Below are 26,098 nucleotides of genomic sequence, written 5' to 3' on the forward strand. Positions count from 1 at the left end.
GTGACAACAATAAATCACTAGACGACATTACATTCTTGGTTTTCAATCGTTTATCGCTATTATAAATCTTAAACTCTTAGTACTGATTTTATAAGGGTTTTGTAAGACATATTTAATAAGGTGTTATAAAAGATCATAATATACAAATTGTATAATGGGTTATAAGTGATTTTTTCCAACCATCTGAAATTTGATATCATTTTCTTAAACCTTAACTCTTATAACTTTTTTAAATAAGGTGTTATAAAGGTAATAATATACAATACAAAGTTTTACAATTGTATTATTATTTTTCCATAATTCTAATGCATTATTATTTTATAAATCAAATCCAATGAGAGTTTTATAGTGGGTTATAATTGTTTTTATAAATCAAATCATTTTTATAAATCCAAAACTCTTATTACAGATTTTATAAGGGGTTATATTTTTTAATTTTTTTTTAATAAAGATGATAAATACATTTTTTATAATGGGTTATAAGTTATTTTGGATAGCTTTATAAGCCCTTACAATGCAAAAGATGTTTCTCATCAAAGGCATCAACAAAAGATAACATTTTGAAAAATTGAAACACTGATTTTGGATTAAAAAAATATTGGAAACTAAAAGAGCATCATTTCTTCCAATACTCTTTATATCACAACATCAACTAGAACCCCAGATCGTTTTAGTTTTCTTTGTTTTGGAGGTGATGGCTTCAGCTTCCTTTATAAGCAAAACAATAAATTAAATCAGGAATGTGATATATTAAATACAAACAACTTTTTATAAACAATTATAAACAGAGTTATTTACCTTATTTTCTCTTGCTCGTTTCTTCTTTTTAACTATCACGGACTCTTTAGATGCATTTTCATTAAATTCTCCAACCTTCAATTTTGATAACACAATAAAAAAGTTAGTTAAACTATATTGAAATATTTGAAAGCTTAAAGTTTATAAAGATTTATAAATCAGCTTACTTCATTGATTTTTTATGTTTCACTTTATAAATCAATTTATAAAGATTTATAACTTATCAGTTTCGAATTTAATAAAGCTTTATAAGACATCAAAACAGAACAACCTTAGTGTTTTGCTGCTTTCGGGAATCTATGAAAGACTGGAACGTTTCTTCTTCACCCAATTCCCTCTCGGAATTCTGTCCATTTTCCTGAAAATTTATATGTGAATAGTTTACCTTCTCGTTTTCTCGACGAATGTTCAGAAGACCTTCAAGATAACCAGGTCTTTCTTTATAAAACTCTGCCTGCTTAGTGAGGAATTCAATCTTTTCTTTATCAGTTGCATTAGTCCAACCATCATAATTGTTTTTCTCCACTTCAGCTTCAGCGACAGCAATGTTGACACTTCCATTAAGCCAATCTTGTCTCTTCAGACGGTATCCTCTTCTGACAAGATCAATAACTTTTCCAAATTCAATGTCAACGTCTTCAACCAAGTCGCAGTGTATTTCAGGATCTCCAAGTATACATTGACATCAACCTAATATATATTAACTGATTAAACAATTGATAAAAATACAAAGAATGCAAAGATTTTAAAACAAATTTATAAAACATTTGTAAAGTGTTACCTTCTCACTGTTGTCGAATCTGGTCACCTCTTTCATAGTAAGGGATTTGGTTTCTATCCAATGCAAGCACAAGGGAAACTTAATCTCATTATCCCTAATCCCAAAGAATGTGCCTATTTGATCAACAGATGATAATGCCCATAGCTGAACAGCAAATATAAATCCACAGATGTCAAATTGATCTTTCTTCAACACTTCAGAGCTAATACCCTTCACTTCATTGCGTAAGAAATTAAAGGCCAAATTCCCCCATGGATAGTTGCAAAACTCTTTGAAATCTCTAGCTCTCAGCAGATTCTCAACGGCTATACGAGTCACTGGATTGATTGCCATTAATATCCCTTCAACAAGGATTGAAGCCCCCAATCTCAATCTCTGATCATCAGTAAACCCTTTACTGTTCTTCTCAAGTAGTTTAACCAAGCTGTTTAAAGTTTGTTCCTTATTCATCCATGGATCTTTCTTCTTCTTCTTTTTCCTTCCAGAAGTCTCCACTTGCTCTTCATCTATGTCAGCAATACAAGGCAGACCCGTTGCCAAATGGAATTCTCTTAGGGAAAACCTCATTGGTTGTTCTCCGAAAGAAAACCATAGACCCTTGTCTCCTATATCAATTCTCCTTAAAAGTAAGAGATGAATCAAATGCCTTGAAAACACCATATTTTTCTGCCTCCTTCCCATCTCAATTATAGGACCCAAGAATGAATCTTCAAGCTTTCTGAATTCAGGGCCCAAAAACTTTTTAACTTTATCGACCAACTTCAGGTTACTACGCTTGGTAATTCTATCCAAAAAGCGTACCTCTGTACCAGCTTCGATCACTCTTTTCGGCAATACAATCTTATCATCAGAAGTACTCATTGTTTCACCTGAAATAATTCAAAATGGTAATGTTATAGATATGTTTTATAATATTTTATAAATACTAAAATCATTATTTATCTGTTGGTATCTCTTGATGGTCAATGATTGGAGAGGCAACATCATTCACTGTGTCACCTGATTCATGAGATAATGGTAACTCCAATTCCTACACATCATTAGAAAAAAATACATATAATTCAGTAGCAAGGAAAATAGGCTAGTGACAACACACATGGAGTGATAGTGTTAAACTTACAAATATTTGGGTTTCATTTTCAGTGGCTTCTAAAACAGGGGTGTTACTGTAACTTCCTTGAGGGGTTATGATTTCGGTTGCATCATCGTTCATCATATCATCTTCATTGGACTCTAAAACTAAGGTGCTACTGCTGCTCTCTCGAGTGGCAATGGTTGGAGTGGGAGCATCATTCATCAAATCTTCCTCATGGTCGTCTAAAACATGAGTTGTACGGAGAAGTTGCGAGAATAAGATGATAAATATAAATATAAATTATTTTATATATATATTTATAGTGTATTATAAATTAGTAATAAGAGTTTATAAATACTAAAATCATTATTTACCTGTTGGTATCTCTTGATGGTCAATGATTGGGGAGGCAACATCATTCACTGTGTCACCTGATTCATGAGATAATGGTAACTCCAATTCCTACACATCATTAGAAAAAAAAATACATATAATTCAATAGCAAGGAATAGGCTAGTGACAACACACATGGAGTGATAGTGTTAAACTTACAAATATTTGGGTTTCATTTTCAGTGGCTTCTAAAACAGGGGTGTTACTGTAACTTTCTTCAGGGGTTATGATTTCGGTTGCATCATCGTTCATCATATCATCTTCATTGGACTCTAAAGCAATGGTTGGAGTGCGAGCATCATTCATCAAATCTTCCTCAGTGTTCATCAAATCATTTTTCGATTTGCTTGAATGAGTTTCTTCTACAGATTCTATCTGAAAAACGGTGAAGGAAGTTTACTAATCATTTGTTATTCAGAATAAACCAAAAGTGAACACAGTTTATGTGTTAGAATATACCTCTCTTGTAAGTATCCAACGACCATTTTTCCACTCCCGTGACGGTCTAAGTGAATAGCTTTTAAAAACCGCCTCCTCTTTTGCGATCTTGAAGTGCACTGAGTACTGGTTACCAGGGAGAACTTCCCTCACTTCACCTAGACGCCATCCACAGCTAACAAACACTTCAACAATGTCTCCCAATATATACTTTCCCCAAAAATAACGAGGCGGACATGGCCTGAGTTTGCAAATATCAACTTTTTTAAACAATGCATCGTCTTCATCATCATCACTCAAACGCAGTGACTCGGATAATCTTTTGATGATAACTTTTCTTTTACCATCCTCTTCAATCTGTTTAATGGCCATTGTTGTGACCCAGATATCTTCCATTTTACGGATTCTACGAGTCATTTCCACTTTTTCCCCTGGGCTATAAATGTCTTCACTAAGTTCCTTCATTTCCAAAGAAAAACATATATAAGTGAAAGTGCTCATCAAACCAAATTATAAAACTTTGACATTAAAATAAGAAAACAATACCTTTTTTGGCTTTTGACCCATGTAGAGCCGGTCCAATCAACATTAGGTCTCAGTCGGCTTTTGTCGAATTTTAATACTTCTGGTAGAAAATCCAAGTAAACCCAAAACTTCTCATTTGGAAATTCCTTTACAATAACACACTTCCACCATCCACCATTAACATAAACATCCACCACCGATCCTCTCTCATATACGAAATCGTTATTCAGATCCCCTGGCTGAACCGGACGGATGAGGCTTTGATCAACTTTTTCTGTGTAAGGAGTTAAACTATCCTTGTCCAGCAAAGTTGTATAGCAGACCCGAAGCTTTCCCCTTTCACTTTCATCGGACTTTGCTGCAGGATAGCTATATGCCAAGAAACTTTGAACATTTCTTTTTCTGAAGTGACTTCTACTTCACAACCTTTGGCAATGGGCAACGCATTTACAGATTTCTTCTTTTTTCCCATGTCCATAAGCGATTGTGTCGGTTTCTTTTCTTGCCTACGTTTTTGAATTGTTGCAAGTCTCTGACTACTAGACTGTTTCTGCTGCCCATTGGCAATAGAGTTCTTCACCTTCAAAACATCAAGTGCTTCCATATTGTTCTGCACTCTCTTCACCTACGCATATATATATATATAAAACAAACTGTTACAACTAAACCTAACCCAAGAACTAAACGTCGGTCCTTATGGTCCCTTACCTGCATCTTTCTTTGTAACTTCACATCTCCTTCAGCTACAATCCCATCCAGCTTGATCAACTCATTCATCAACAACTCAATCACCTTTGCAAGATCTTTCTCTGCAACTTTCCCTCCTTTTTTAATAACCATCTCAAACGCCGAAACCTACAAATCCCCCCAAAAAAAACAATTTCAAAACTCGGTCCAAAAAAACTAAACAAACCAAGAAAGTATTAGAGAGCAAATTACACGTCCTCCGAGCCTATCAACTTCGAGGCTAATATCAGAAATCGCTTTAGATGCCTTTTCTGTTTTGGCCATTTTTCTCATCTCCAAGAAACATTTCTCTTGTAAGAAATAGAATGAAAGAAACAGAGTTAAAAAGAACGTTTTATAAGAGGTTATAAAGAGAATTAGTTACCTTTTTTCCTCTTGGTCGTCCTGGTTTATTTTCTTTTCAACTTGCCACAAAACCAATTCAAGTTTTGAAATGTTCAAGAGGTTTGGAGTTGCAGAAAGATAGAGAAAAGGATGAAGAGATATGAGAAAAAAAAGATATTTCCGTGAGATATATTAGAGAAACAAGACACGTGTTTCTATAGGTGACCGGTAGCTGTAAACCATTTTTAATTACATTTATTCTAATATAATCCCTATTTTATAAGAGAACAAGACACATGTCTTTCTGTAATATATATCTCTAACACGTGTTTTTACAAGTGAATGAAAGCTGTAAACCATCAGTAATTTACATTTCTTCTTTAAAAATTTAGTAACGAGAATCCTCATGTATTTATATTACCGATTTTACTTTTTATCATGACTTTCATAATATTTTATAAACTACTATATCTTAGTTTTATAAAGGTTTATAAGTGATGTTCAATAAATACTAATGCTTTTATAAATTAATATTTATGAGTTTTATAAAGGACTATAAGAGATTTTTAATAATTATTTTACTTTATAATGGGTTATAAGTTATATTTTTTTTATAAACTAGTATATCTGAGATACATGGGGCAGCTATAAATACATTATTGTATTTTATATCACTGGATTTATCATATTTTTATAAACCCTTTATAAATCTTTATGGGCTTCATGTGTAACACATTTTTTATAAATCTTGGTTAATTACATTAAACTACCTTATAAACATTTATAATTCATTTATCAGCCTTTCATATATCATTTTTTGTTTAATAAACTTTTATCTCTAAGTTTATATAATACTTTATATAACTAGTATTTCTGAGTTTTATAAAGGTTTATAAGTGATTTTTAATAAATTCCAATACATTATTGTTTATGAATCATTAGATAATGCTTAGAAATGTTTTAATTACCTCCTGAAAATCATTAGTTGTAAGCCTTTATAAATTAATTTACATAGATTATTAAGTCTCTATAACTTATAGATATATCTTTACAAATCCTAAACCCTTATTACTTATTTTATAAAGGTTTATAAGTCATTTTTAATAAGGTGTTATAAAGTTACCTATTAACTTTATAAATTTAAGCAGAGACATAAAATCAAAGACATAAACTCATATAATTTTTAAAATTCTACAAACAAACAAAGTTTCTCAAGTATGAATAAAAACAGATAGTTGTTTTTTCTAAGTTTATTATTCACTGTAATTCTGAGAAGATGTCAACAGCCAACTTTTCCCTAATGTAGACAACTTTTTCTTCAGTCAGTTGGTGAAGTCAACTATGCGCATGGCATGACACTCAATCAACTTCAACGCGTAGATTCCACTGTCCTCTATTTTAACAACCTGAAATCAAAATTTACAAGTATTAGGCTTAAGAACGTAGGAAATAACTTATACTATGCACTTTTTCTTCTATTTTAAAATTCAAAGATTGATAAAAATCAAGTTATCTGTGGCAAACAATCAGAGACAATCTTTATAGAAAACTTGCTTGTATCCATTATAACATCTCTGGAGATATTGCGAAGCATGAAAGGTAGTACGGTCGCATAAGCATTCAAATATGGCCCCACGTTGGCATCTGTAAACTTCACTGATGCGCTATTGAATGCTGTGATGCTTCTTTTCTCCAGATTGACCACAATTCCAAGCCAATAATATTCTTCAACTGCAATAGCCGAATAGAGGAAAGTGATATTCTTCTCTATGTTATACTTGTCAAAGCCACTTGCAAACTGGAAACCTTCCTTGTCATCTAAAAACTCAACATAAAGTTCATCTATTTCTTCAAGGAATTTCACTCCAACAACTAAGGCAGTTTTGTTCAGAAACAAATCTGGATTGTTTCTCTTTCTCAATTCCAGCAACTGCAAACCTGCTTCAATATGCTGAGACAAACATAAAACATAAATAATCATAAAAACCGATCATCTAATACTCGAGTAAGATGAATTTATAAGCGATTATAAAGAAGATTTTTCAATTATAGTCTAACCGTTTTCGAAAGATTTGTTCCTGGAGTTTCAAGATCTGAAAACCACTTTTCGTTTACTCTCTCTTCATTGATTATCAGTTTCCTACGTTGAAAACACATACTAATAAAATACTATGCAGGTATATATTTTGTACACCTCACTAAATATATAATACCTTATAAAATAAATCTTACTTGTTTTTGTTTGACATTTTCCATTCTGTCATTTTTTTCCTTTCTGGTCTTATCAACTGGCTCAAAGGGATGTACTATTGGATGTTTCTTCCTTGCTCCCGTAAATGGCGGCTGTGTATGAATGGATGGTATTTGACCTCTTTCACTTCTTCTTAGTTCAACGTTGCCTATATCAGCTTTATTCTTCTTTTTAAGTGGAGGTTCAACATTACCTATGCAACAAATAAAACAGTTCTTACCAAGATATATGTTTATGAAACTAGACAATATTCATAACATTCTGTGAAAACAAACCTCGATATCTTGTTGTACCAATCTTTTTTTAGTTTCCATTAAAGATTGGGACACGGACTTTTCCCCACATCTCGCATAAGAACCTGAATCATGTAAAGAATTTGTTTATGAAATTGTTTAAGAGACCTTATCAGCTACGAATTTATTTATAAGGATTTATAAAATACCTCATTTGCACCCTTTCCACTATGACGACTTTCCTGAGAAAGAAGATCAAACTTAGGAGTAGTAAATGTTGGAGTAGGCGATGTAATCTGTAAAAAGATTATTTCGAAACTATAAGCTGTATACATTAAAATTTACAAGGCCTTATAAAATTTATTAATTTTTGTACCCTTGTCTCGAAGTTTGGAGTAGTGAATGTAGGAGTAGAAGACGTCACCTACACAAGATAAGATTACTAAACAAGCTTTATATCAAAAAAAATTATTAACCCTTATATTATGTTTCATATTTTGTACCTTTGACTTTTGTTTACTGCAGCTTTCTTCTTCCATTTTTTCAGTCTCTTTGTTTGAAGTTATTTTCTCTGTATTCTCATTTTCTCCGAGAGTATTCACTTGCGTTAGTTGATGTGTATCAGAAATTTCTTCTTCATCACATATCTCCTCACCATTTTCATCATCTGTTGCACATCTTTTAACACGATAATTTGATTCTTCTTCATTATCATAACTGGGTGAACTTTTTGCATAATCAGAGTTGGCTGCATTCTGATGATCTTCATTATCATCATTGGGTGAACCATCAAATACCTTCAAGAAATCATGTCATATTAGTTAGAAGAAAATAACATTTAAAATATATATAAGTGCCTAGTAAAGTGATTTGCTTACCTTAACTCCTAAGACATTCTGTATTATTTCAACTCGTTTACCCAAATCATATACCATTCTTATTAGCTTATCGAGTTTCTCACTGTTTGACCTGGAACCATCATCACCTTGATCTTTCTCTTTATTTTTCTCATACGCATCATATTTTCTTTTCTCTTCATTCTTCCTATGCTCTTTCTCCTAAACAGATTCAAGATGGGTTATAATTTTTAAAATTAAAAGTCTAATCCACTTCTTATATAAGCATATTCATCCTTCAATTCTGATGAAACAATAGGAAAAGAACATTTATAAAGCATTATAAAGATAATTATTTACCTTATTTCCTCTTCCTCGTTTCTGCCTTTCAACTTGCACAGGCTCCTCCACTTCTGTATCAGCTTCCATTTGTTCATCTTCTTCTTCCACAACTGTATGCCCCTATTTCAAAAGAGAAAAAAATAAGCAATATCAAATTTATAATGGCTTATATTTTTTTAAAAAAATGATAGTCTAGGTTTATAAAAGTTTCTAAATTAGCTTACTTCATTGGCTTTTGAAGTTTCTCTTTCTTTATCACCTTCGCCCACTTCAGCCTCAGCTTCCAGTTGTTGTTGTTCTTCTTCATCTTGTGCTTGCTCCTATACAAACATATTCATCATTCAATTCCGATAACAAAATAGAAAAAAAACTTTATAACACATTATAAATATAATGATTTACCTTATTTCCTCTTCTTCGTTTCTGCCTTTCAACTAGCACAGGCTCCCTCACTTCTGTATTAGCTTCCATTTGCTCATCTTCTTCTTCCACAACTGTATGCCCTTATTTCAAAAGAGAAAAAAAATAAGCAATATCAAATTTATAATGGCTTATATTTTTTTTTAAAAAATGATAGTCTAGGTTTATAAAGGTTTCTAAATTAGCTTACTTCATTGGCTTTTGAAGTTTTTCTTTCTTTATCACCTTCGCCCACTTCAGCCTCAGCTTCCAGTTGTTGTTCTTCTTCATCTTGTGCTTGCTCCTATACAAACATATTCATCATTCAATTCCGATAACAAAATAAAAAAAAACTTTATAACACATTATAAATATAATGATTTACCTTATTTCCTCTTCCTCGTTTCTGCCTTTCAACTTGCACAGGCTCCTCACTTCTGTATCAGCTTCCATTTGTTCATCTTCTTCTTCCACAACTGTATGCCCCTATTTCAAAAGAGAAAAAAAAATAAGCAATATCAAATTTATAATGGCTTATATTTTTTTTTAAAAAATGATAGTCTAGGTTTGTAAAGGTTTCTAAATTAGCTTACTTCATTGGCTTTTGAAGTTTCTCTTTCTTAACACCTTCGCCCACTTCAGCCTCAACTTCCAGTTGTTGTTCTTCTTCATCTTGTGCTTGCTCCTATACAAACATATTCATCATTCAATTATCATTCAATTCCGATAACAAAATAGAAAAAAAAACTTTATAACACATTATAAATATAATGATTTACCTTATTTTCTCTTCCTCGTTTCTGCCTTTCAACTTGCACAGGCTCCTCCACTTCTGTATCAGCTTCCATTTGTTCATCTTCTTCTTCCACAACTGTATGCCCATATTTCAAAAGAGAAAAAAAAAAAGCTATATCAAATTTATAATGGCTTATATTTTTTTTTAAAAAAATGATAGTCTAGGTTTATAAAGGTTTCTAAATTAGCTTACTTCATTGGCTTTTGAAGTTTCTCTTTCTTTATCACCTTCGCCCACTTCAGCCTCAGCTTCCAGTTGTTGTTCTTCTTCATCTTGTGCTTGCTCCTATAATATAAAAAAAAAAACTTAGCAATTTCAAATTTGATAAACCCTTATAAAACATCAAAAGCGCAATAACTTCAGAGTTTTGCTGTACATTAACCTTAGATTTTTGCTGAACATCTTTGTCTTCATTTCCTCTTTGGTGACCAATGTCTTCTGCTGTAAGAAAAACATTTACAAAACCTTGTTCCCAATCGCTTTTCCTCAGTTTGTATCCTTGTTCAACAAGTTTTACAACACTGTCGAAGTCCTTATCATCATCAAGTGTTGGGTTAACCAAATGGTTGAAATTCTCACATAATCCTATCACTGTAGTAACCACACCCTATAAAAAGGATAAAACAACGCTTTATAAGTCTCTGTGATTCTCTTATTAATAAATTTATAAACGTTAGTAAAAAACTTACATTGCTTTTCTTCTCCACTTCCAACACTTCGGTTATTGTGGGAGCCCTTGTTGAATCCCAATGTAGACATAATGGATCTGAGGAAGTGGTTACCTCGCATGGCTTTCCAAAAGCTTTACCAAGAATAGGCACTGATGACATAGCCCACAAATTTATGGCTAGCACAAAACCTCTCACTTTGTAACTATCTCCTGTCCACCAACTTGTATTCAAACGCTTAATACTCTTTGACAAAATTTTGTACGCTAGTTTACCCCAAGGCAACCTGGAAAAGGTATCGTAGTTCTTATAACACAGTAACCTTTCCTTTGGGATTAGAGAGCTCGGGTGTCCTGCAAGAATGACCCCTTCTGTGATTATTGCTACTCCCATAGAGAGCCTTTCAAGCCTTGTCATTGTTCTTGCTCTCTTTTTGAGCAGATCATATAAGTTCCTTACGGTGTACTTATCGCCTTTGCTCAACATCCAAAAGTAGGGTTTCTTCTTGTTTGGGAACAGAGGCTCTCTTGGTGTTGTATCTTCCTCACACGCTAGACCTGTAGTCAGATAAAATTCCCTCATGGAAAACCTCATAAGTTGATCGCAAAATGTGAACCAGAGATCCTTCCCTTTGGTCAATACTCTTCTCTGCATTATGAAATGGAATAGATTCTCAGAAAACACAACGCTACTCCTTCTTGCCAGCTTCACGATGCTTCCTAGGTGTGAGTTCTCTATTTGATCAAACTCTTCCTTTCCCAAGATTTGTGCAACCTCAGAAACGTAATCAATGCTCGAATGTTGGATGACCATTTTGGGAATGTCTGGTGGTTCTGTTCCAGCTCCATAAATCCTAGGAGGCAAACTCAAATTTGTGCAAAAGTCATTGCTATCTAACTGCAAAACGAGATAAAAATATGAAGTTAACTTTTCGTAATGGTCTAAATATAAACATCTCAACACTGCAAATAATAGACACTACATCTCAACACTAGAAGTAATAGACACTACTCCTCTATTGCTAAATCGTTCTTCTTTATAAATGCTTATAAATCGTCTAGTTGTAGTTTTAACAATATCCAGAAATCCAGATTTATAAGGGATTATAATTATGTAAAAAATGCGAACAAGTGTTTGCTATTCTAAAATCTCAATCTCAACTTGAACTCCAAATCAACCTTATTTGCCTTTTGGATAAAAGCAAATTTGTAAAAATCAAGGATATTCATCACAGAAACTAGTTTTCTTAGATCTAACCATTCCAATTAGAAGTCTAAACCTATAGTCAATAAATTACAGAGATTAGAAACTTACAAATTGTGAATTTGGAGTCGACATTTCCGATGAATAGCTCGTCGGCTTAGGCGATCGTGTGAGAGAGAGAATCCGTGTGTTAGCTCGTCGGAGATCTCTCAACGGAACGATGGCGACGACTTTCGATGACGACCACGACAACTCTCGATGACGACGACGACGATGGATCCGGAGGAGAGAAACGATGGATCTCGACAGAGAGAAGAAGGTAGCGACGGACGAAGAGAGGTGGGTGATATGTTAGATATAGGGTAGGGTTAATTTAGTCTTTTTCACACTACTGAAAAGTGTATTTATGAAAATGTCCCTAAAGTAGTGGTAAACTTGAATTGTGGTACTACACAAAGTGTAGTTATGAAATTTCCCCTCTAAAAGGTTTATTAGTTAGGGGTACAATGGTATTTTGATCATTAAAAATTTGGTGGTATAGTTGGTTAGGGTAAACTTAAAAAATGGTATCATAAAAATGGTATTTTTAGCAATTTCCCCTATTTTAATAGAGAAGATTTCATTGAAGGAAATAAAAATATATATTTGAGATATTAAAGTAATCGATTGGCCTGTGTCCTAATTATTTGTTTTCTAATTTATCATGTGTGTGGAAGCCCCCTTGGTCCAATGGTTTGACTAAGGGTTCATGTAATGCTTCTACACCCGGAGGTCTGGGGTTCAAACCCCAGAAAATACCAAATTATGCAGCTTATGGAGAAACGGATTACAGGAGATCTTCAGCTTGGTGCAGGGCGTACCATCGAACATGGATCTCATAGGACGGCTCGGAGAGGTGCAGTCAGGCGTGTATTCTCACAAGATGGTAGAATTGTCGGCTGTGTAATCGTCTTTGTAATATTCTCATCATTGTAATAGCATAATTAATCGATAATAATCGATCCAGACGTTAAAAAAAAAAAAATTATCATGTGTCACTAATCACTAAAAGAATGTCACAATTTGGTAAGTGAAAATCAAAACTTGTTTACAAGAAGCGGATAATAACTAACAGACTCGAGTTAAGCATTAGCAATACCTATCATACTAATCAAAAACATCAATATCATCAGTCACTTCTCTTGAATATCTTTAAGATCCCGTCGATGTAGTGAAAACAGTTATGCAGTAAGCAGATATTTGACGTGTTCTGTCTTTTTACTGGAAAAGGTCGCAACACATATATAGGCCACATTGTTATGAGTGAATCATCTCTAAAACATCTACACGTGGTACGTGATATACTGCAAGAACTACACGTGTCCAATACCCATCTCCTGTTTTACTTCTTAAACCCACTCACCACTGTCACTTTTCCCTAATCTAAAACAAATGGGCTCAGAGACATTCCTGGAAGTGATTCTGGCGATTCTTCTACCTCCCGTCGGCGTTTTCCTCCGGTATGGTTGTGGGGTAAGCAGTAATCTTATTACATCAATAGTTTAATTACTTTCATGTCTCGTAATTCGTTACATGATCTCATGAATGCAGGTTGAGTTCTGGATATGTTTGTTGTTTACTTTGTTGGGTTACATCCCTGGGATCATCTATGCTATCTACGTTCTCGTGGGATGATCATCAAATTAATAATCTCCATGTACAGTTTTCATCTGAGTTAGCTTTTGCTGTTTCTCACTGGGCTTGTAATAAAAACTCTTGCTTTCTTGCTAAATAATAAAAATCTATTCTTTGCTATAAAAAATTGTTTCCGCCAAATCCTCTTACTTTTGTCTAGCAAAATTTCTACTGCTATAAGTGCTAGTATGACATTTTAAAAAATTCATAATGCCTGCGCTCAAATAAAAATTTTCTACTCTTGTTTTTCGTATAAAATTTTCATTATGTTTTAAATATATTTAAATTATCGCATAATAAAAAAAATCATCGCATAATTTATTTTATAATTTTAAAAACAATTATGCTAAACCTGTTGTTGCAGCCTGCCTATACTATGTTCTAGACCGGGCTGACTTCTATGAGTTGCGGATCATTTTTGAAAAATTATAATCTGAACATTTCTAGACTTCTTGTCACATATATATAATAGCCAATTGCATGTTCTACTTTATTACTTGAGAAACACAAACATATCGATCATGTGCTTGTGCTATTGTACTTTCTTTTCCTACGGTTAGAGGTGAGGAACTCGGTAACCCAATTCTTGTAACTTAAGTTTGCAATTCATCACCAAAATTTATGTTTTTTTAACAAAACCAAAATTCTAGTTCAAAGCACTCAAAATATTAAAATAAAAACTTTAATATACATTGTTGACTATGGAGGATGGTCAAAGAGAAATCCAAGTAGGCTCTGGGTTTGGTAACGAGCCAGCACAAGAGAAGATGCTTGAGAAGCATAACAAGGAAGGTCATAAAAAATCATAAGAGGAAAAAAAAGGAGAAAAGAGCTTTGATGTAATACACTGAGAAAGTGTCTTAAAATAAAGTAAGATGTCCATTCATCAACAACTTGTAATTATCGCCGGCTGTTTTTTTTTTTTTTAAAAGACAAGACAGCTGACTTATCCAACAAGAAACACTAACTCAGTTAGCAATCGCAAACGATTCCTTGCAACGCACACAAGACCAAAGTACATTCGCTATTGCCCGTTTCACTTTCGCGTTTTGCGTTGGCCCAAAACGCTGAGGTTTTCTTGTGAAGAAAGCGTCTCAAGTTTGGACTTGTGTCTTCTTCTTCTGTTTGCAGAAGCGTTTGGTTCTTTGTTTTCTTTGTCTCCATCATTCTCCTGTTGTATTAATTAAAAGTTATAGATTTTCTTCATAACCACAAGACATATATATTTTGCTAAGTTTTGTAAAATATATTTTCTTTACAAGCATACCGACTCGAAGAATCCCATCTTTGGCAATGGTAACCTCAGACCAGAGGATGATGATGTTGAATCCTTCCCTTTATACGATGATCGTATGATAGATTTTGATCCCTTATTCCCTTCACACCAAAAAGAAGATGTTAAGCTTCATATAAAGCCAGTGATATTTCTCCTCTTGAAGAAAACACAAAAAAAAAGAATCACGTTCTAACCTTGTTCACTCGCAACAACTTCCTTCTCAGGTTTAGCTTGACGAGGAGTCAAAGATTTGGAGACTGAAGATGAAGAAGGATAGACTTTTGGTTGAGGAATGAGACTCAAACGTTGACTTTTCAGTTTATACCATTTAGTCCTCTTGAAAAACGAAACAGATATGTTAAATTTAGATGAAAGCAAACTGAGAAAAGATTAAAAGTATCTTAATTAGGGCTTATTTTTTACCTTGTTTCCATCTGGTAACTTGCACTGGATCTCTTTAGCTCCCCTCTGCTTTACATTACTTAAAGAGGCTCTCAGGTCGTTAAACAGATCAAGCTCAATGCTCGACACAGAGAATCTGCTTCCTTCAGTTGCTGTCGTCATGGAATCAGCAGAGGTACGAGGCTGAGTGTTACTAGTGAAACCGTTGTTCACTAGAGACAATTCCTCCGCATCAAGAACACCTTACCAATAATAGCAAATATCAGTTTTTCAATATAAAAGAGTCGTAGGCGGATCACACATGAATTAGTGTTTTTCTAATTAGAATATTTAACAAATTTTAATAATATAGTAGACACAAATTATTTTTCAAAACTGTGATAAACGTTACAAAAAGAGTGGAGTAACGTATTTCAAAATGTGAGACCTGGCTCGGTTAGAAAAGCATTGTCCCATGCAAAACTTGGACGAGTAGCGATCTCAGAAGAAACATAAGGAAGAAGTGTCTTCTTGATGGAGTCCTTCTGATTTACGTCAATCTCATTCTCACCAAGTTTTAATCTCCCAAACAACTCTTCATGATCCAATACTCCTACAACAAAACAAAACAAAACAAAACAAAACAAAAAAGTTGTAAAAAATCGTCGGCATCGTGTAAACAAACTACTGTGTGTTCTTGAGGTTCTTGAATTTCACAGTAGTCGTCATTAAGGAGACTGAGAAGAAACCAGGGGTAGTGAAGAAGGCTGAGTCCCATGCCAAGCTTCTCCGATGATTCCATTCACTCTCTTTATCTTTTACCGGCTGCTCAATATTAACCTTTTGTCTTCCTGCTATGCAAAGTGAGAGAGAATGTTTCAAAAAACATGATCAACTTATGAAAAATAAAAAAGGAGATTTTAGATAGGAGATAGACAAATGAGTCTAGTACTCAATGATGAACCTGCTTCTTGATAATCCATTGTGCTTTTGAGATTCTTGATTTTATGAAAGAACAGAAATTGGAAATTGATAAAAAGTAACAAAGAGGCCTCACCATAGGAAGAGAATTTAAAGGAGAGACAGATTTCAAAATGGTTTTGCGTGATTTAAGCATTCCATTTACTCTCCAGAAACAATTTCAAATCAACTGCAATAAATGTAATTTTAATGTAAGAAACATTCGTTAACTTTAGCTGGTGAATAGTTTATATTACGATGAAACAACGTTCAGTTGTATATGTAAGAAATGTTGCTCCAGTAAATTGTTACAAAAAGTGTATGTATATGAATCGCAGTAAATTTTCACAACACTGGTTACAAAAAAAAAAATAATACTAGTTGTAACAGTCGGTCACGAGATCTTGTCCGTTAACCTTCAGTTTTTGAAATCCACAAAACGAAGTTAAAGAGATGATAGATGATTTGTGGAGAAACTTTTTCTTCTTTCAAATACTTCTCATATCTTCAACTACAACGAACTAAACCGGAAACAGATAACCAAAATTCTCAAATTATCACATAACCGAAATTGACAATAAACCCGAAATAGAATCTCTAAATAAAAAGTAGTCGACCATCAGCTCAGATGTAAAGACACCAACACTGATCTCTGCTATCCCCTGCACATATTTTAGAGAACTCCACGTTAGATAAGGCATAGTGGGATACGCTTCCAGCTAAACTAATACTTTATAAAACAATAATAACAATCAAACATCAACCATTATCAGCAGATTTTACATTTGGTAAGTTAGTCTAAAGTTAATCTTTTAAGATACAAACTAGATTTTGACCCGCGCTTTTGAAGCGCGGAATATTTTACGATGAAAAATTTCACTAATAATTTAACAAATATTTTGATAATTTTTAAAGAGTGTGTATTTAAAATATTTTACATTTAAATTAGTATTTTTAAATTCATCCCGATTGTGATTATACCGGTTAATCCGGAGATCTGACAATTCAATTTATGTTTTTAAAATATTCATATTAAAAAATCACTAAAAATCGGAGACTAACCGATTGAACTTATGGATGACCGATATGTAATCTAATGGATTTTAAATTGTAATAGTTTCATAATTTGTAATCTTATAATCGAAATTTTAAAATTCACTATTTTGAAATTTATGAAATTTACGACGTTTTCTACAAAATTTTAAAGAGAAATGATAGATTAAAATAACTAAGATTAATTATTGTATTATTTGGAAACATTGATAGTATTATAAAAAATATATTGATTGGAAACATATAGTAGTATAAAAAAATAAGTATATTGTTTGGAAACATTGATAGTAGTATAAAGAAATAAGTATATTGTTTGGAAACATAGATAGTAGTATAAAGAAAGGAACATTAGTGATTTAATGTATGTTTAACTATAAAGTATAAAGATGTATTTAATTTAAAAACTTACAAAATAAATGTTAGGTCCAACAGAATGTTTCTGTTTTAATAAGATAGATGTAAGTTTATAGTGTTTTTAATGTAAAAAGATTGAATATAGAAACTAGATGTGCATACACTATGCTCTGCATAAGGTATACACAAACCGGGTGTGATAGACAAGAGGAATTACTTGATCATGTTGGTGTTGTTCTTTATTTCTAAAGAGTTCACTTGAAACTTTTCGCCTCACCAGCTCTGTGTAATGAAGATGAACAAGTCAGAGCTAAGAACACAAACAAAAATTAAGAAAAAACATACAGAAAAGTTGTAGCATTGGACTCTCTATACTACCGGCAAATCTTCACCGGAAGCACCCCCAGCTGCATCTCTATTGTTACTATCCCCGCTCTTTCCAGAGCCCTTATTATCCCCCTGTCATAAGACACCAACGGTGAAATGGGAGCTTCTCTTGGAGGGGTTAAATAATTAGAAAAAGTTGAAAAGACTTTTATTTACCTCCAACTGCAAATCAGCAAAGGATTGTTTCAGCAACCAATACATACACACGGAAAATTGAAAAGACAGAATCAGTCTCGCGTTAGCAAGAGAGCTTAAAAGCAGAAAAGGAGTATATGAAGCCTACCTCCCTGTACCTCGCAAGGTATAGCTTTAAGGGCTCCAAGTAATCTTCAAATCCCAACGTTGTCATTGCCCACAACAAATCCTCACCATTCACAGTTTTCCTTTTCTCTTTCTGACACCTATCACTGGCCCTGGGCATCAGAGATATATAAAAAAAAAAAAAGATATAAAATTAGATTTTACAGTCTAGTTAATCAACATAAGACCATAAAAAAAAAAGCCAGAAGCCAAGTTTCTGCAACTAAAAACTTCAGATGGTAGAAAGGAGCTAAAAGCCAAAGCATATCTAGAAGGAACACATAAATTTAATTATTTTCACAGATTGTAATAACATGTCGTGATGCAAAACCACATTTATGTCTTAAAATGAACAACAAAACAGATTCATACTACTAACTTCCATATAAGCAAGAATAGAATCGGAATTCAGATAAAGTTAAAGACTTTCTAAGCTAAAAATCTAAATTCAAACAGAAAAAACAGAACATTTAGTGTGTTTCGAGAGAGAGATTGAAGAGAAGAAAGATATAATAATACTCGCTGGTGACGAAGCTGATGAACTCAGAGACGCATTCTTGGACAGTGTCTTTAGCATCTTTACCGATCTTTCCGTTGGGAGGCAAAGCTCTCTTCATGATCCTGCTTATGTTAGCTATCGGTAGGTACCGGTCCTGCTCCCTAACCGAACCGCCGCTTTCTCCGCCGCCGGGGCTCGATGGCGTATCCGCCATTTCCTTTCCTTGGAATTAGTTAGTTAGGGCTTTAGAGAAGTCGTGTCGCACAGAGAGATTTGGGCGGCTGCTGTTTTTACATGAAATGATTCTTCTTCTTCTGCTCTTGTTTTAACTTTATTCTCACTTGGGAGGTTAGTTTTTAAGCCAATAACCAGCAGGATTAAACTGTTAATAAATAATAATAATTACCATTTGATCACGTGTGGGTTTTTTTAAATATCCCACATGTTTAGGATATCTGTTGAGATTCCCATCGGATAATTCAAATTTTCAGTATTTAAATTTTCAAGTTTACTATCTATTCAAGTAGATGGGGTTAGTCAGTAACCTACATGTTTAGTAACATCTTATATATTCGGATTAGTACTCTTCAGATATATTTTTATAAATTAGAACATATTGGAATCTGTATATTTTTTAGATGGAATTTGAGTATGAATTTTGAGTCTGGATATTAAACTTGTTAGAGTTTGAGTTCTAACAGAGTTTATCAACTAACACCTTCTTTCAAAACTCACTCTAAAAAGTTTTATGTCATGATTGTTTACATGGTTTTTGGATTTTAGTTTTTGGCATTTGATTTACAGTAAATTTTAGATTTTCAAAAAAATTGAATGGTAATATTAGACTTTTGTTTTTCAGCGTAATATAAAATATTCTTTGAAAAACAGTAAAAATATTATTATTATCACTAAAATAAATAAAGTAATAATAAAATCTTATTTGATAAATATTTATACTTTGGTTTTTAATTTTAGATTTCTTTTTTGAATTTTGTTTTTTACATTTCTTTTGTTTTTCTAAAACTTTATTAAATGTTTATTTTAAATTGTTTGTTATTTTTTTAAATTACTTATAAGTTTTTAGACTTAAAATTATTTCAACATATAATATCACAAGTTTTAATAAACAGTGCATACAGACTATTAACAAAGTATATAAAATTTACATAGAGTTAAATTTTAAATATTTTTTTTAATTATATTGACAGAGTCAAAAATATTCTTAATATAATTTAAACAAATGTTTTTACTAAACCTTGTTTGTTTATAGTAGTTATTATTTTATTTATTTTCCTATATTTATGCATAAATATACTAATTTTTAATAAAAAGAAAAGAATCAAAAATAAACGCAAGTTTTTTCAAAAACTATAGAAACTTCAATTTTGGCTTTTATTAAACAAAATTAAAATAATTATACTTTTTTAAAAATATGTCAAAAATACCTAAAATTTAAGTAATTCAAATATTTTAAAATAAAAACTAATAGCTAGATTTTAAATAATATAAGTAACAAATTTAATCAACTTTATATAGATTTTATAGTATAAAATATTAATTAAATAATTATAAAATCAATCTACCCAAAAACTCCAATATTTTAATTTGTCAAGATTATAATTTTGTTATTTTATTCAAGTATTTTTGTAGAATAATTGCAGATTTTATATAGCAGATGTTTTCAAAAATTAATATTTGTTTGCAAAAAAAAAATATTAGTTGTCGTTGGCAAAAACCAAACAAAATAGGATTTTGGTTTTTAAGCACAAAACAGTAAATAAAAGAAAAACTAGTTTCCTAAAAAATAGCGAATATACTTTACTAAAATCATGATTGGATAAAAAATAGTTTTTTAGAAAATCAAAAACCAAAAACTACTGCAGACAATCATCCTCTATTAGTAAGAGTCATGAATAGGATAGGACCCCACTCCAAAGATTCTGTAACTATAATCTAACCTATTTTGTGTTTATTCTTTATGAGATTTGAAAGCCATTTTTTGTGAGATTGATCTTCACTTGCTTGACAGTTAACACTTAACACTAAGAATGGATCATTGTAGAGTATACTGATCCATAATGTGTTTCAGTTGCTACTTTGCTAATTGCTATACTGAATATAGCCCAGTCACTCCTCTAAACAAGAGAATGGAGTTGTTAAGAACTTAAGATGTCTGATAGCGATAGCGATAGCAATAAAACTCTAATCGAAGTACCATATAAATCAGGATCTGTCATAATCATACCCAAAGTAAAAGGCTACACAACATTTGATAAACACTTGTAGTTTTTTTTCCTGTTCCATACGATTTGTTCCAATAATTAAATTGTCCAACAATGATTTAACAACACACCTTTTCTCCACTTTTTGGCTCCATCCACCACATTTGTTCAAGTTGCATCCTGTAAGTCATCAAATTGCAAAAACCAATAAGCATGAAACCATCTTGAACAAGGACTCACATAGTAAACTATAACCAGACAGTCACTAGTACTACCTAGTTATATCTCAAATCCAGCTCATTTCACTCTTGCGGTTTATTTTCCCCTGCTTCCAGATCCCAATGCGGCAGAGTTTCAAAAGCAATGCAACTGGTTTCCAAAGTAACAACCGTGTTGCTTGCAAAGCTCTCGTTATCTGATCCTTGATTTGGAATCATATCGGGCTGATTCAAGTTTGGCTGAGAAGAATCCATCAGTGTCCTATCGAATCTTACGCTGTAGGGCGTTGCCAAGACCATAGGGTTGATTCCTGTCATTCTTTTCACAGTGTCTTCTGCCATCTTCACCTACACAAGTTTTGGAAAAAGTAGTGAGGATCATAAAACAACTTGAAGGCTTGCAGGAGATAAAGAGCAAAAAATTATACCTTTGTTCTCATTGTCTCGAGTTCAGCTTTTAAGACTCTGTTATCGACAACAGCGGTGCTAACCTTCTGATTCATGGCACCAAGACGCTTAAGCAAAGTTGAATGCTCATCGCGTAATTGACCAACCTACAAAAAAATAAGGTAAAACGTTTGTGTAAATCCTTGGATTACTACTTCTCATGCAATGAGCAGCTATTGTAATGCAGGAGACCTGTGAAGCAAGGTCACTCATATGTTCTTGCTTCCTTCTTCTAGAGCGCCTAGCGGATTCTCGGTTTGAAAGCATCCTGTGAATAAATATTACCAAAACTAAAAGTCAGAAACGGCACTAACAACTAACTAAACAAAAGATAGAAGCCTACTGTGAATAGTAGCAAAGAAGCTCAAGACATATATATACCTCCTAGCACGCTTTACATCGGTAGGATCATCAGCATTTACTGTTGTGACCGTCTCTCCATCAGGATCGTCGTCATCAGAATCATCTGAAACACTGGTAGCTAGCCTGGACTGAATATCCTGTTGTTTCTGGGTGTCCAATGAGGGAGCATCACTAACGGATGAAACAGCAGGCGACATTTGTGGACCTAAAATGTATAAAAATCCAATTTCATGTCAAAACGGAAAAAAAAAAAACGAAAAGAAGGACCTAGCAGAATGAGTATAGTATTGAGTATGCAGACTCATAGAAGATAGCGCAATGAAACAAGATGTAAAAATGAATTTAAGAAAAAAAAAACAGTACTGAAGAAGACTACACTGAAGTCCATAGGGTACAGAACAGAATCAATATGATGGTGACTATTTATCTGAAAAAAAAAAGGATCTAGCAGAATGAGTATAGTATTGAGTATGCAGAATCTACAAACTCATACAACATAGCACAATGAAACAAGATGTAACAATGAAAAAAAAATGTAAAAATGTGAAAGTGAAAAAAAGGGCTACATTTTTTTTTAGTCAAAAAAAAAAAAAAAAAACAGTACTGAAGGAGACTACACTAAAGTCCATAGGGTACCGAAGAGAATCGATATGGTGGTGGCTATTTAGCTGAAAAAGCTAGAGCCTATTTTAAAATGGTTATATCAATGAGTCACTATCGCATACTCAAATAAACAGAGCCTATTTTAAAATGGTTATATCAATGAGTCATTATCGCATACTCAAATAAACAGAGCCTTTTTTAAAGAGAATTTTACTCTCAAAGACACAATTCAAGTTTCCAATTACCTTAACAGACACATTGGATAATGAAGGCACTTTTTCATGCTAAATTGACCAATAAACCCTTTAACTAGTATGTAAGTGAGCTTGACTACATTCTCTAACTAGAAAACCAATTAGAAACTGAACTAGCAAATAATATATTTATCTTTCTTTTTTAAATTATTTTTTTTTCTCGAAACCAACGAGACCAACTTCTTTTCTATACATTCTTTTATGACAATAGATTATAATTCCCAAATTCTAAAGTGTCTCTCTCATTCTCGAAGAACCTTAATCCCTTTCTCTGTTTTTTTTCTCTTTCTTTTGATCCAGAAATTGGAAAAAATAGAATGTGCTAAAACTTTTTTCTAAATCTCTAAATCGTGTAAATCTCATGAACGAGACCAAACCTAATCCCTTTCTCCCTTTTGATATATTCTCGATCTAGACACTTCGACAAGGGAGATTAGAGGAATTGCTCCTGAATCCATGTCTCCCTTTCTCTATTTCTTGTTCCAAACAATTTTTGTGTGTTTATTCCGCCACCTGTTCTTTCTGCCGCTTAGTTTCACAAACAACCAATGACATTGAAGGTTAGATTCTGATATCAAAACAACTACCTAAGTCTAGTTTATCTTCTCTATCCAAACCTCAACTCTCTTGCTTTTTGTTTAAAATTTTGCAGAGACCAGAAAAAGACCACAGTGTCTTACTTGTGGATGAGATAGTTATGGACACGATTGTTGTGTATTAATTTCTTGTGGACGAGATAGTTATGGACAAGATATTTGTAGACATAACACTTTTGTAAAGAAGCTATGCAATTAGATTTTTGTGTTTCTTGTGGACGAGATAGTTATGGACAAGATACTTGTGTATGATTTCTTGTGGACGAGATAGTTATGGACAAGATACTTATGGATATAACATTCTTATAAAGAAGCTATGCAATTGGTTGTTTGAGTTTGAAGTTTTTGTACAATCAAATGGAAGCTCAAGCATAATGTCTTGGACTTTGTGATCTTATGAACCATGCATGAGAGAATGTGTGCTGATTCAAAGATATCTGAAAACTTTCCTATCATCTATAAGATTCATGGATGATGATTTGTGGATGGTGGTATATAAATATATTTATTGTGGATGAGTTCTTTGTGGTTAGAGTGTCGTGGATGGTGTCTCCTGAATATGTATATAGGTATTTCATGGATGAATGTATTGTGGAAAGTAGAAACAGAAGCTGAGAAGAAACAAGTTATTCACATCAACAAATATTTAAAACATAAAATTATCAGAAACAGAGTTTTTTCAGCTATATACCACCATCCACAATCTTGTCCATGAGACTTCGTCTGCAAAATCTCTTGCAAGATTGAAAATCTTGTCCATGAATCCTTATCCACGAGACTTTATCCACAGATTCACATATCTCTCATCCACTATTTTACCATTCATCCATAAATATATATGTATATATATATATATATATATATATATATATATTATTGTAATTTTTACAAGAAATATATACATTATGGATATCAAAATGTACAAGAAAAAAAGTTTTATTTTATTTTATGCATAAATACTTTTTTGCATATTATAATTTACAATAATGATTGATAAAGTATGTTAGATATTTGTTTTTTTAAAACTTTGAATCCTGACCGTTAGGTTAGATCAGACCACAAGTGTAGCTTCTCTTCCTATCTCATTTACCACCGATTGTACTTACACCTTTAGCATTAATTACAACCAGAGAACCTAACTAGTTATGAAAGAAATCAATCCTACAATTTCAGTCAATCTCATCGTTACACAAATTTAGGGTAGTTTGGGGATAAAAAATACAGCTGTTACAATAAAGTGTGTCAATGAGACAATGTGTCTTTTGGCGTGAAACAAAAACACAATGTGTCTGTCCATGTAACTCTCTCTTTTTTAAAATGGTTATATCAATGAGTCACTATCGCATATACTCAAATAAACAGAGGAAGGCAACAAGGAGAGTTAATAGAAAGAGGGGAACGAACCTTGAGTTTGAGATCCAACCGGAGAAACCTGCTTCAATGCACTCGAATATTCCGGCGTCACAGTACCCACCATCTGCATAAAACCAAACAACCAAAACCGTATCAAAAGAGTTTTTTTTTTTTTTTGGTTCTGTACAAAAACGTAAGAGAAGGATTAAAAGACGAACACGAAGCGCAACGGCGGCAGCGCAGGCGAGTTCAAGCTTGCTCTCGAGGAATTTAGGATCCATCTCGTCAACAGATGACGAAGAAGGAGTACGGTTCCGACTCCCATTGTGCGGCGGCTTTTGTATCTCGACGACGTCGTCAGAAGAAGGTTCTTCTGGTTTTGAAACGGACGACTCAGACTGGACATGCGGAGAAGAGCGTCCGGTTGCGTTGTCAGTAGAGGAGATGGAACTCCCTGATATCTCTTCCAGAAGCATCTGGAAGGCCCACTCCGACTGACTTCTGGTCAAGCCTTCTCCCTGAGCTTGAGGCGGAGACGGTGGTGGTGATGGTTGTGGTGGTGGGCAGAAAGAATCGGTGGAATCATCGGCGGAGAAACCAGACTTCATCGCTATCTCTCTCTCTCTCTCTCACCAAACACAAATCTCCTTAGATTTTTTACCAGTCTCGCTTTCTCTATCCTCTCTGCTTATAAGATCAAAGGGTACACGTGGTAGTCTTTTATTGGATGTGTTTTAGAGAAAGAGAGGAAAGATATCATGTGGGGACCACACGAAGCGTGTAAAGTGTTTCCTGTCCTTCTTTCTCCCTCCTCTGGATGTCCTTATCCGAGTACAGCGTGGACGTGCATGAACATCAAAAGTTACACGCGGCATTCTTTTATTGGACTTAGGACCTGACTGGTAGTTGCAGAAGTTTACGGGTGCGGGTGGTTACAGTTTTAAGCGTTTTCTAGAGATTTGTACGACTGGTACAAAGGTTAGAAATTGTTGCGTTTGCGGGACTCTTATGACTGATAAACTACCGAACGAAACATTTGTTAAATAATAATTTAACAATATTTACATTTTATATAATTATAAAATATTAAAAATTATAATAATATGATAAATATAAAATTTATATTTATAAAATCATATTATTAAATTTTAAAAGTTTATAGAAAATATTTTGGTTTTAAATTTTTATAATATAAATTGAAATATAATATGTATACATTTTACAATTTCTATTATTTTAATTTAAAATTTTAATTGGATATTTTTAGTATATTTTTATTTATTCTGTTTTCTTTAAAAAAATTTTACCCTCCCGCAACCGCAAACGCTAGCTGGAACCAGCTTTTGATT

General features: G+C 33.1%; 8 protein-coding genes across 13 annotated transcripts; 1 reads left to right on the forward strand and 7 right to left on the reverse strand.

Annotated features, from left to right (window-relative positions):
- Positions 1-439: 439 nt before the first annotated feature.
- Positions 440-5,533, reverse strand: LOC108845303 (DUF724 domain-containing protein 1-like). Of its 4 annotated transcripts, XR_008943219.1 has the most exons (10): positions 4,950-5,533; positions 4,719-4,865; positions 4,032-4,635; positions 3,507-3,944; positions 3,207-3,422; positions 3,029-3,116; positions 1,580-2,448; positions 1,070-1,488; positions 799-873; positions 440-708 (listed from the first exon to the last, which is right to left on the reverse strand). XR_008943219.1 is itself a non-coding variant. In XM_057004647.1 (8 exons), exons 3-8 carry the CDS (start codon positions 4,050-4,052, stop codon positions 1,378-1,380), a joined length of 1,743 nt encoding a protein of 580 aa, XP_056860627.1. In that variant the 5' UTR covers positions 4,053-4,635; positions 4,719-4,865; positions 4,950-5,533; the 3' UTR covers positions 1,000-1,377. The 4 variants fall into 4 exon arrangements, 3 of the variants coding, with proteins under 3 accessions (XP_056860627.1, XP_056860629.1, XP_056860628.1); XM_057004647.1 differs by lacking the exons at positions 440-708; positions 799-873 and having other exon boundaries at positions 1,000-1,488; XM_057004649.1 differs by lacking the exons at positions 440-708; positions 799-873; positions 1,070-1,488 and having other exon boundaries at positions 2,159-2,297; positions 2,381-2,448.
- LOC130510026 (BAG family molecular chaperone regulator 1-like) lies at positions 4,297-5,021 on the reverse strand. Its single transcript, XM_057006361.1, has 3 exons — positions 4,950-5,021; positions 4,719-4,865; positions 4,297-4,635 (listed from the first exon to the last, which is right to left on the reverse strand). Exons 1-3 carry the CDS (start codon positions 5,019-5,021, stop codon positions 4,297-4,299), a joined length of 558 nt encoding a protein of 185 aa, XP_056862341.1.
- An 835-nt stretch (positions 5,534-6,368) lies between the features above and the next one.
- On the reverse strand, positions 6,369-7,689 carry LOC130509078 (uncharacterized). The gene is made up of 3 exons (XM_057004651.1): positions 7,314-7,689; positions 7,140-7,221; positions 6,369-7,032 (listed from the first exon to the last, which is right to left on the reverse strand). Exons 1-3 carry the CDS (start codon positions 7,343-7,345, stop codon positions 6,586-6,588), a joined length of 561 nt encoding a protein of 186 aa, XP_056860631.1. The 5' UTR covers positions 7,346-7,689; the 3' UTR covers positions 6,369-6,585.
- A 1,503-nt stretch (positions 7,690-9,192) lies between these two features.
- LOC130510027 (uncharacterized) lies at positions 9,193-12,126 on the reverse strand. Its single transcript, XM_057006362.1, has 9 exons — positions 11,921-12,126; positions 10,628-11,503; positions 10,321-10,545; positions 10,131-10,223; positions 9,922-10,013; positions 9,770-9,827; positions 9,528-9,628; positions 9,389-9,446; positions 9,193-9,246 (listed from the first exon to the last, which is right to left on the reverse strand). Exons 1-9 carry the CDS (start codon positions 11,942-11,944, stop codon positions 9,193-9,195), a joined length of 1,581 nt encoding a protein of 526 aa, XP_056862342.1. The 5' UTR covers positions 11,945-12,126.
- A 1,041-nt stretch (positions 12,127-13,167) lies between these two features.
- LOC108835407 (low temperature-induced protein lt101.2-like) lies at positions 13,168-13,615 on the forward strand. Its single transcript, XM_018608664.2, has 2 exons — positions 13,168-13,321; positions 13,400-13,615. The coding sequence occupies exons 1-2, from the start codon at positions 13,241-13,243 to the stop codon at positions 13,481-13,483; spliced, it is 165 nt and encodes a 54-aa protein (XP_018464166.1). The 5' UTR covers positions 13,168-13,240; the 3' UTR covers positions 13,484-13,615.
- A 576-nt stretch (positions 13,616-14,191) lies between these two features.
- On the reverse strand, positions 14,192-16,236 carry LOC108835406 (uncharacterized). The gene is made up of 5 exons (XM_057004652.1): positions 15,589-16,236; positions 15,183-15,403; positions 14,954-15,095; positions 14,751-14,860; positions 14,192-14,654 (listed from the first exon to the last, which is right to left on the reverse strand). Exons 2-5 carry the CDS (start codon positions 15,321-15,323, stop codon positions 14,520-14,522), a joined length of 528 nt encoding a protein of 175 aa, XP_056860632.1. The 5' UTR covers positions 15,324-15,403; positions 15,589-16,236; the 3' UTR covers positions 14,192-14,519.
- A 245-nt stretch (positions 16,237-16,481) lies between these two features.
- On the reverse strand, positions 16,482-19,007 carry LOC108845965 (nuclear transcription factor Y subunit B-1). Of its 2 annotated transcripts, none has more exons than XM_057004654.1 (6): positions 18,714-19,007; positions 18,178-18,307; positions 18,051-18,056; positions 17,853-17,966; positions 17,725-17,789; positions 16,482-16,762 (listed from the first exon to the last, which is right to left on the reverse strand). In XM_057004654.1, the coding sequence occupies exons 1-4, from the start codon at positions 18,905-18,907 to the stop codon at positions 17,877-17,879; spliced, it is 420 nt and encodes a 139-aa protein (XP_056860634.1). In that variant the 5' UTR covers positions 18,908-19,007; the 3' UTR covers positions 16,482-16,762; positions 17,725-17,789; positions 17,853-17,876. The 2 variants fall into 2 exon arrangements, with proteins under 2 accessions (XP_056860634.1, XP_056860633.1); XM_057004653.1 differs by having other exon boundaries at positions 17,886-17,966; positions 18,714-19,006.
- Positions 19,008-20,985: 1,978 nt separating this feature from the next.
- LOC130509511 (basic leucine zipper 25-like) lies at positions 20,986-25,401 on the reverse strand. Of its 2 annotated transcripts, none has more exons than XM_057005638.1 (7): positions 24,968-25,401; positions 24,801-24,873; positions 21,962-22,148; positions 21,773-21,848; positions 21,562-21,687; positions 21,191-21,481; positions 20,986-21,095 (listed from the first exon to the last, which is right to left on the reverse strand). In XM_057005638.1, exons 1-6 carry the CDS (start codon positions 25,355-25,357, stop codon positions 21,218-21,220), a joined length of 1,116 nt encoding a protein of 371 aa, XP_056861618.1. In that variant the 5' UTR covers positions 25,358-25,401; the 3' UTR covers positions 20,986-21,095; positions 21,191-21,217. The 2 variants fall into 2 exon arrangements, with proteins under 2 accessions (XP_056861618.1, XP_056861619.1); XM_057005639.1 differs by having other exon boundaries at positions 24,801-24,868; positions 24,966-25,401.
- Between the last annotated feature and the right edge of the window lie 697 nt (positions 25,402-26,098).

Source organism: Raphanus sativus, chromosome 3, assembly GCF_000801105.2.
Source record: "Raphanus sativus cultivar WK10039 chromosome 3, ASM80110v3, whole genome shotgun sequence".
NCBI lineage: Eukaryota > Viridiplantae > Streptophyta > Magnoliopsida > Brassicales > Brassicaceae > Raphanus > Raphanus sativus.

Excerpts from the sequence above, each read along its gene's own strand:
- LOC108845303 (XM_057004647.1), bottom strand. The coding sequence starts at position 4,052 with ATGGGTCAAAAGCCAAAAAAG. Across the intron at positions 3,117-3,206 it reads AAAATGAAACCCAAATATTT|GAATTGGAGTTACCATTATC; the intron begins GTAAGTTTAACA and ends AATGATGTGTAG. Across the intron at positions 2,449-3,028 it reads CCATCAAGAGATACCAACAG|GTGAAACAATGAGTACTTCT; the intron begins GTAAATAATGAT and ends GAATTATTTCAG.
- LOC130510026 (XM_057006361.1), bottom strand. The coding sequence starts at position 5,021 with ATGGCCAAAACAGAAAAGGCATCTAAAGCGATTTCTGATATTAGCCTC. Across the intron at positions 4,866-4,949 it reads TTGATAGGCTCGGAGGACGT|GTTTCGGCGTTTGAGATGGT; the intron begins GTAATTTGCTCT and ends GGGGATTTGTAG. Across the intron at positions 4,636-4,718 it reads AGTTACAAAGAAAGATGCAG|GTGAAGAGAGTGCAGAACAA; the intron begins GTAAGGGACCAT and ends ATATATGCGTAG.
- LOC130509078 (XM_057004651.1), bottom strand. The coding sequence starts at position 7,345 with ATGACAGAATGGAAAATGTCAAACAAAAACAA. Across the intron at positions 7,222-7,313 it reads AAAATGTCAAACAAAAACAA|GAAACTGATAATCAATGAAG; the intron begins GTAAGATTTATT and ends TTTTCAACGTAG. Across the intron at positions 7,033-7,139 it reads GAACAAATCTTTCGAAAACG|CATATTGAAGCAGGTTTGCA; the intron begins GTTAGACTATAA and ends TGTTTGTCTCAG.
- LOC130510027 (XM_057006362.1), bottom strand. The coding sequence starts at position 11,944 with ATGTCGACTCCAAATTCACAATTT. Across the intron at positions 10,224-10,320 it reads ATGTTCAGCAAAAATCTAAG|GAGCAAGCACAAGATGAAGA; the intron begins GTTAATGTACAG and ends TTTATATTATAG. Across the intron at positions 10,014-10,130 it reads AAACTTCAAAAGCCAATGAA|TTGTGGAAGAAGAAGATGAA; the intron begins GTAAGCTAATTT and ends ATGGGCATACAG.
- LOC108835407 (XM_018608664.2), top strand. The coding sequence starts at position 13,241 with ATGGGCTCAGAGACATTCCTGGAAGTGATTCTGGCGATTCTTCTACCT. Across the intron at positions 13,322-13,399 it reads TCCTCCGGTATGGTTGTGGG|GTTGAGTTCTGGATATGTTT; the intron begins GTAAGCAGTAAT and ends TCATGAATGCAG.
- LOC108835406 (XM_057004652.1), bottom strand. The coding sequence starts at position 15,323 with ATGACGACAGCAACTGAAGGAAGCAGATTCTCTGTGTCGAGCATTGAG. Across the intron at positions 15,096-15,182 it reads AGTTACCAGATGGAAACAAG|AGGACTAAATGGTATAAACT; the intron begins GTAAAAAATAAG and ends TCGTTTTTCAAG. Across the intron at positions 14,861-14,953 it reads AGTTGTTGCGAGTGAACAAG|GGAATAAGGGATCAAAATCT; the intron begins GTTAGAACGTGA and ends TTTGGTGTGAAG.
- LOC108845965 (XM_057004654.1), bottom strand. The coding sequence starts at position 18,907 with ATGGCGGATACGCCATCGAGCCCCGGCGGCGGAGAAAGCGGCGGTTCG. Across the intron at positions 18,308-18,713 it reads ATCAGCTTCGTCACCAGCGA|GGCCAGTGATAGGTGTCAGA; the intron begins GTATTATTATAT and ends TCTGATGCCCAG.
- LOC130509511 (XM_057005638.1), bottom strand. The coding sequence starts at position 25,357 with ATGAAGTCTGGTTTCTCCGCCGATGATTCCACCGATTCTTTCTGCCCA. Across the intron at positions 21,688-21,772 it reads TGAGTGACCTTGCTTCACAG|GTTGGTCAATTACGCGATGA; the intron begins GTCTCCTGCATT and ends ATTTTTTTGTAG. Across the intron at positions 21,482-21,561 it reads TCGAGACAATGAGAACAAAG|GTGAAGATGGCAGAAGACAC; the intron begins GTATAATTTTTT and ends AAACTTGTGTAG.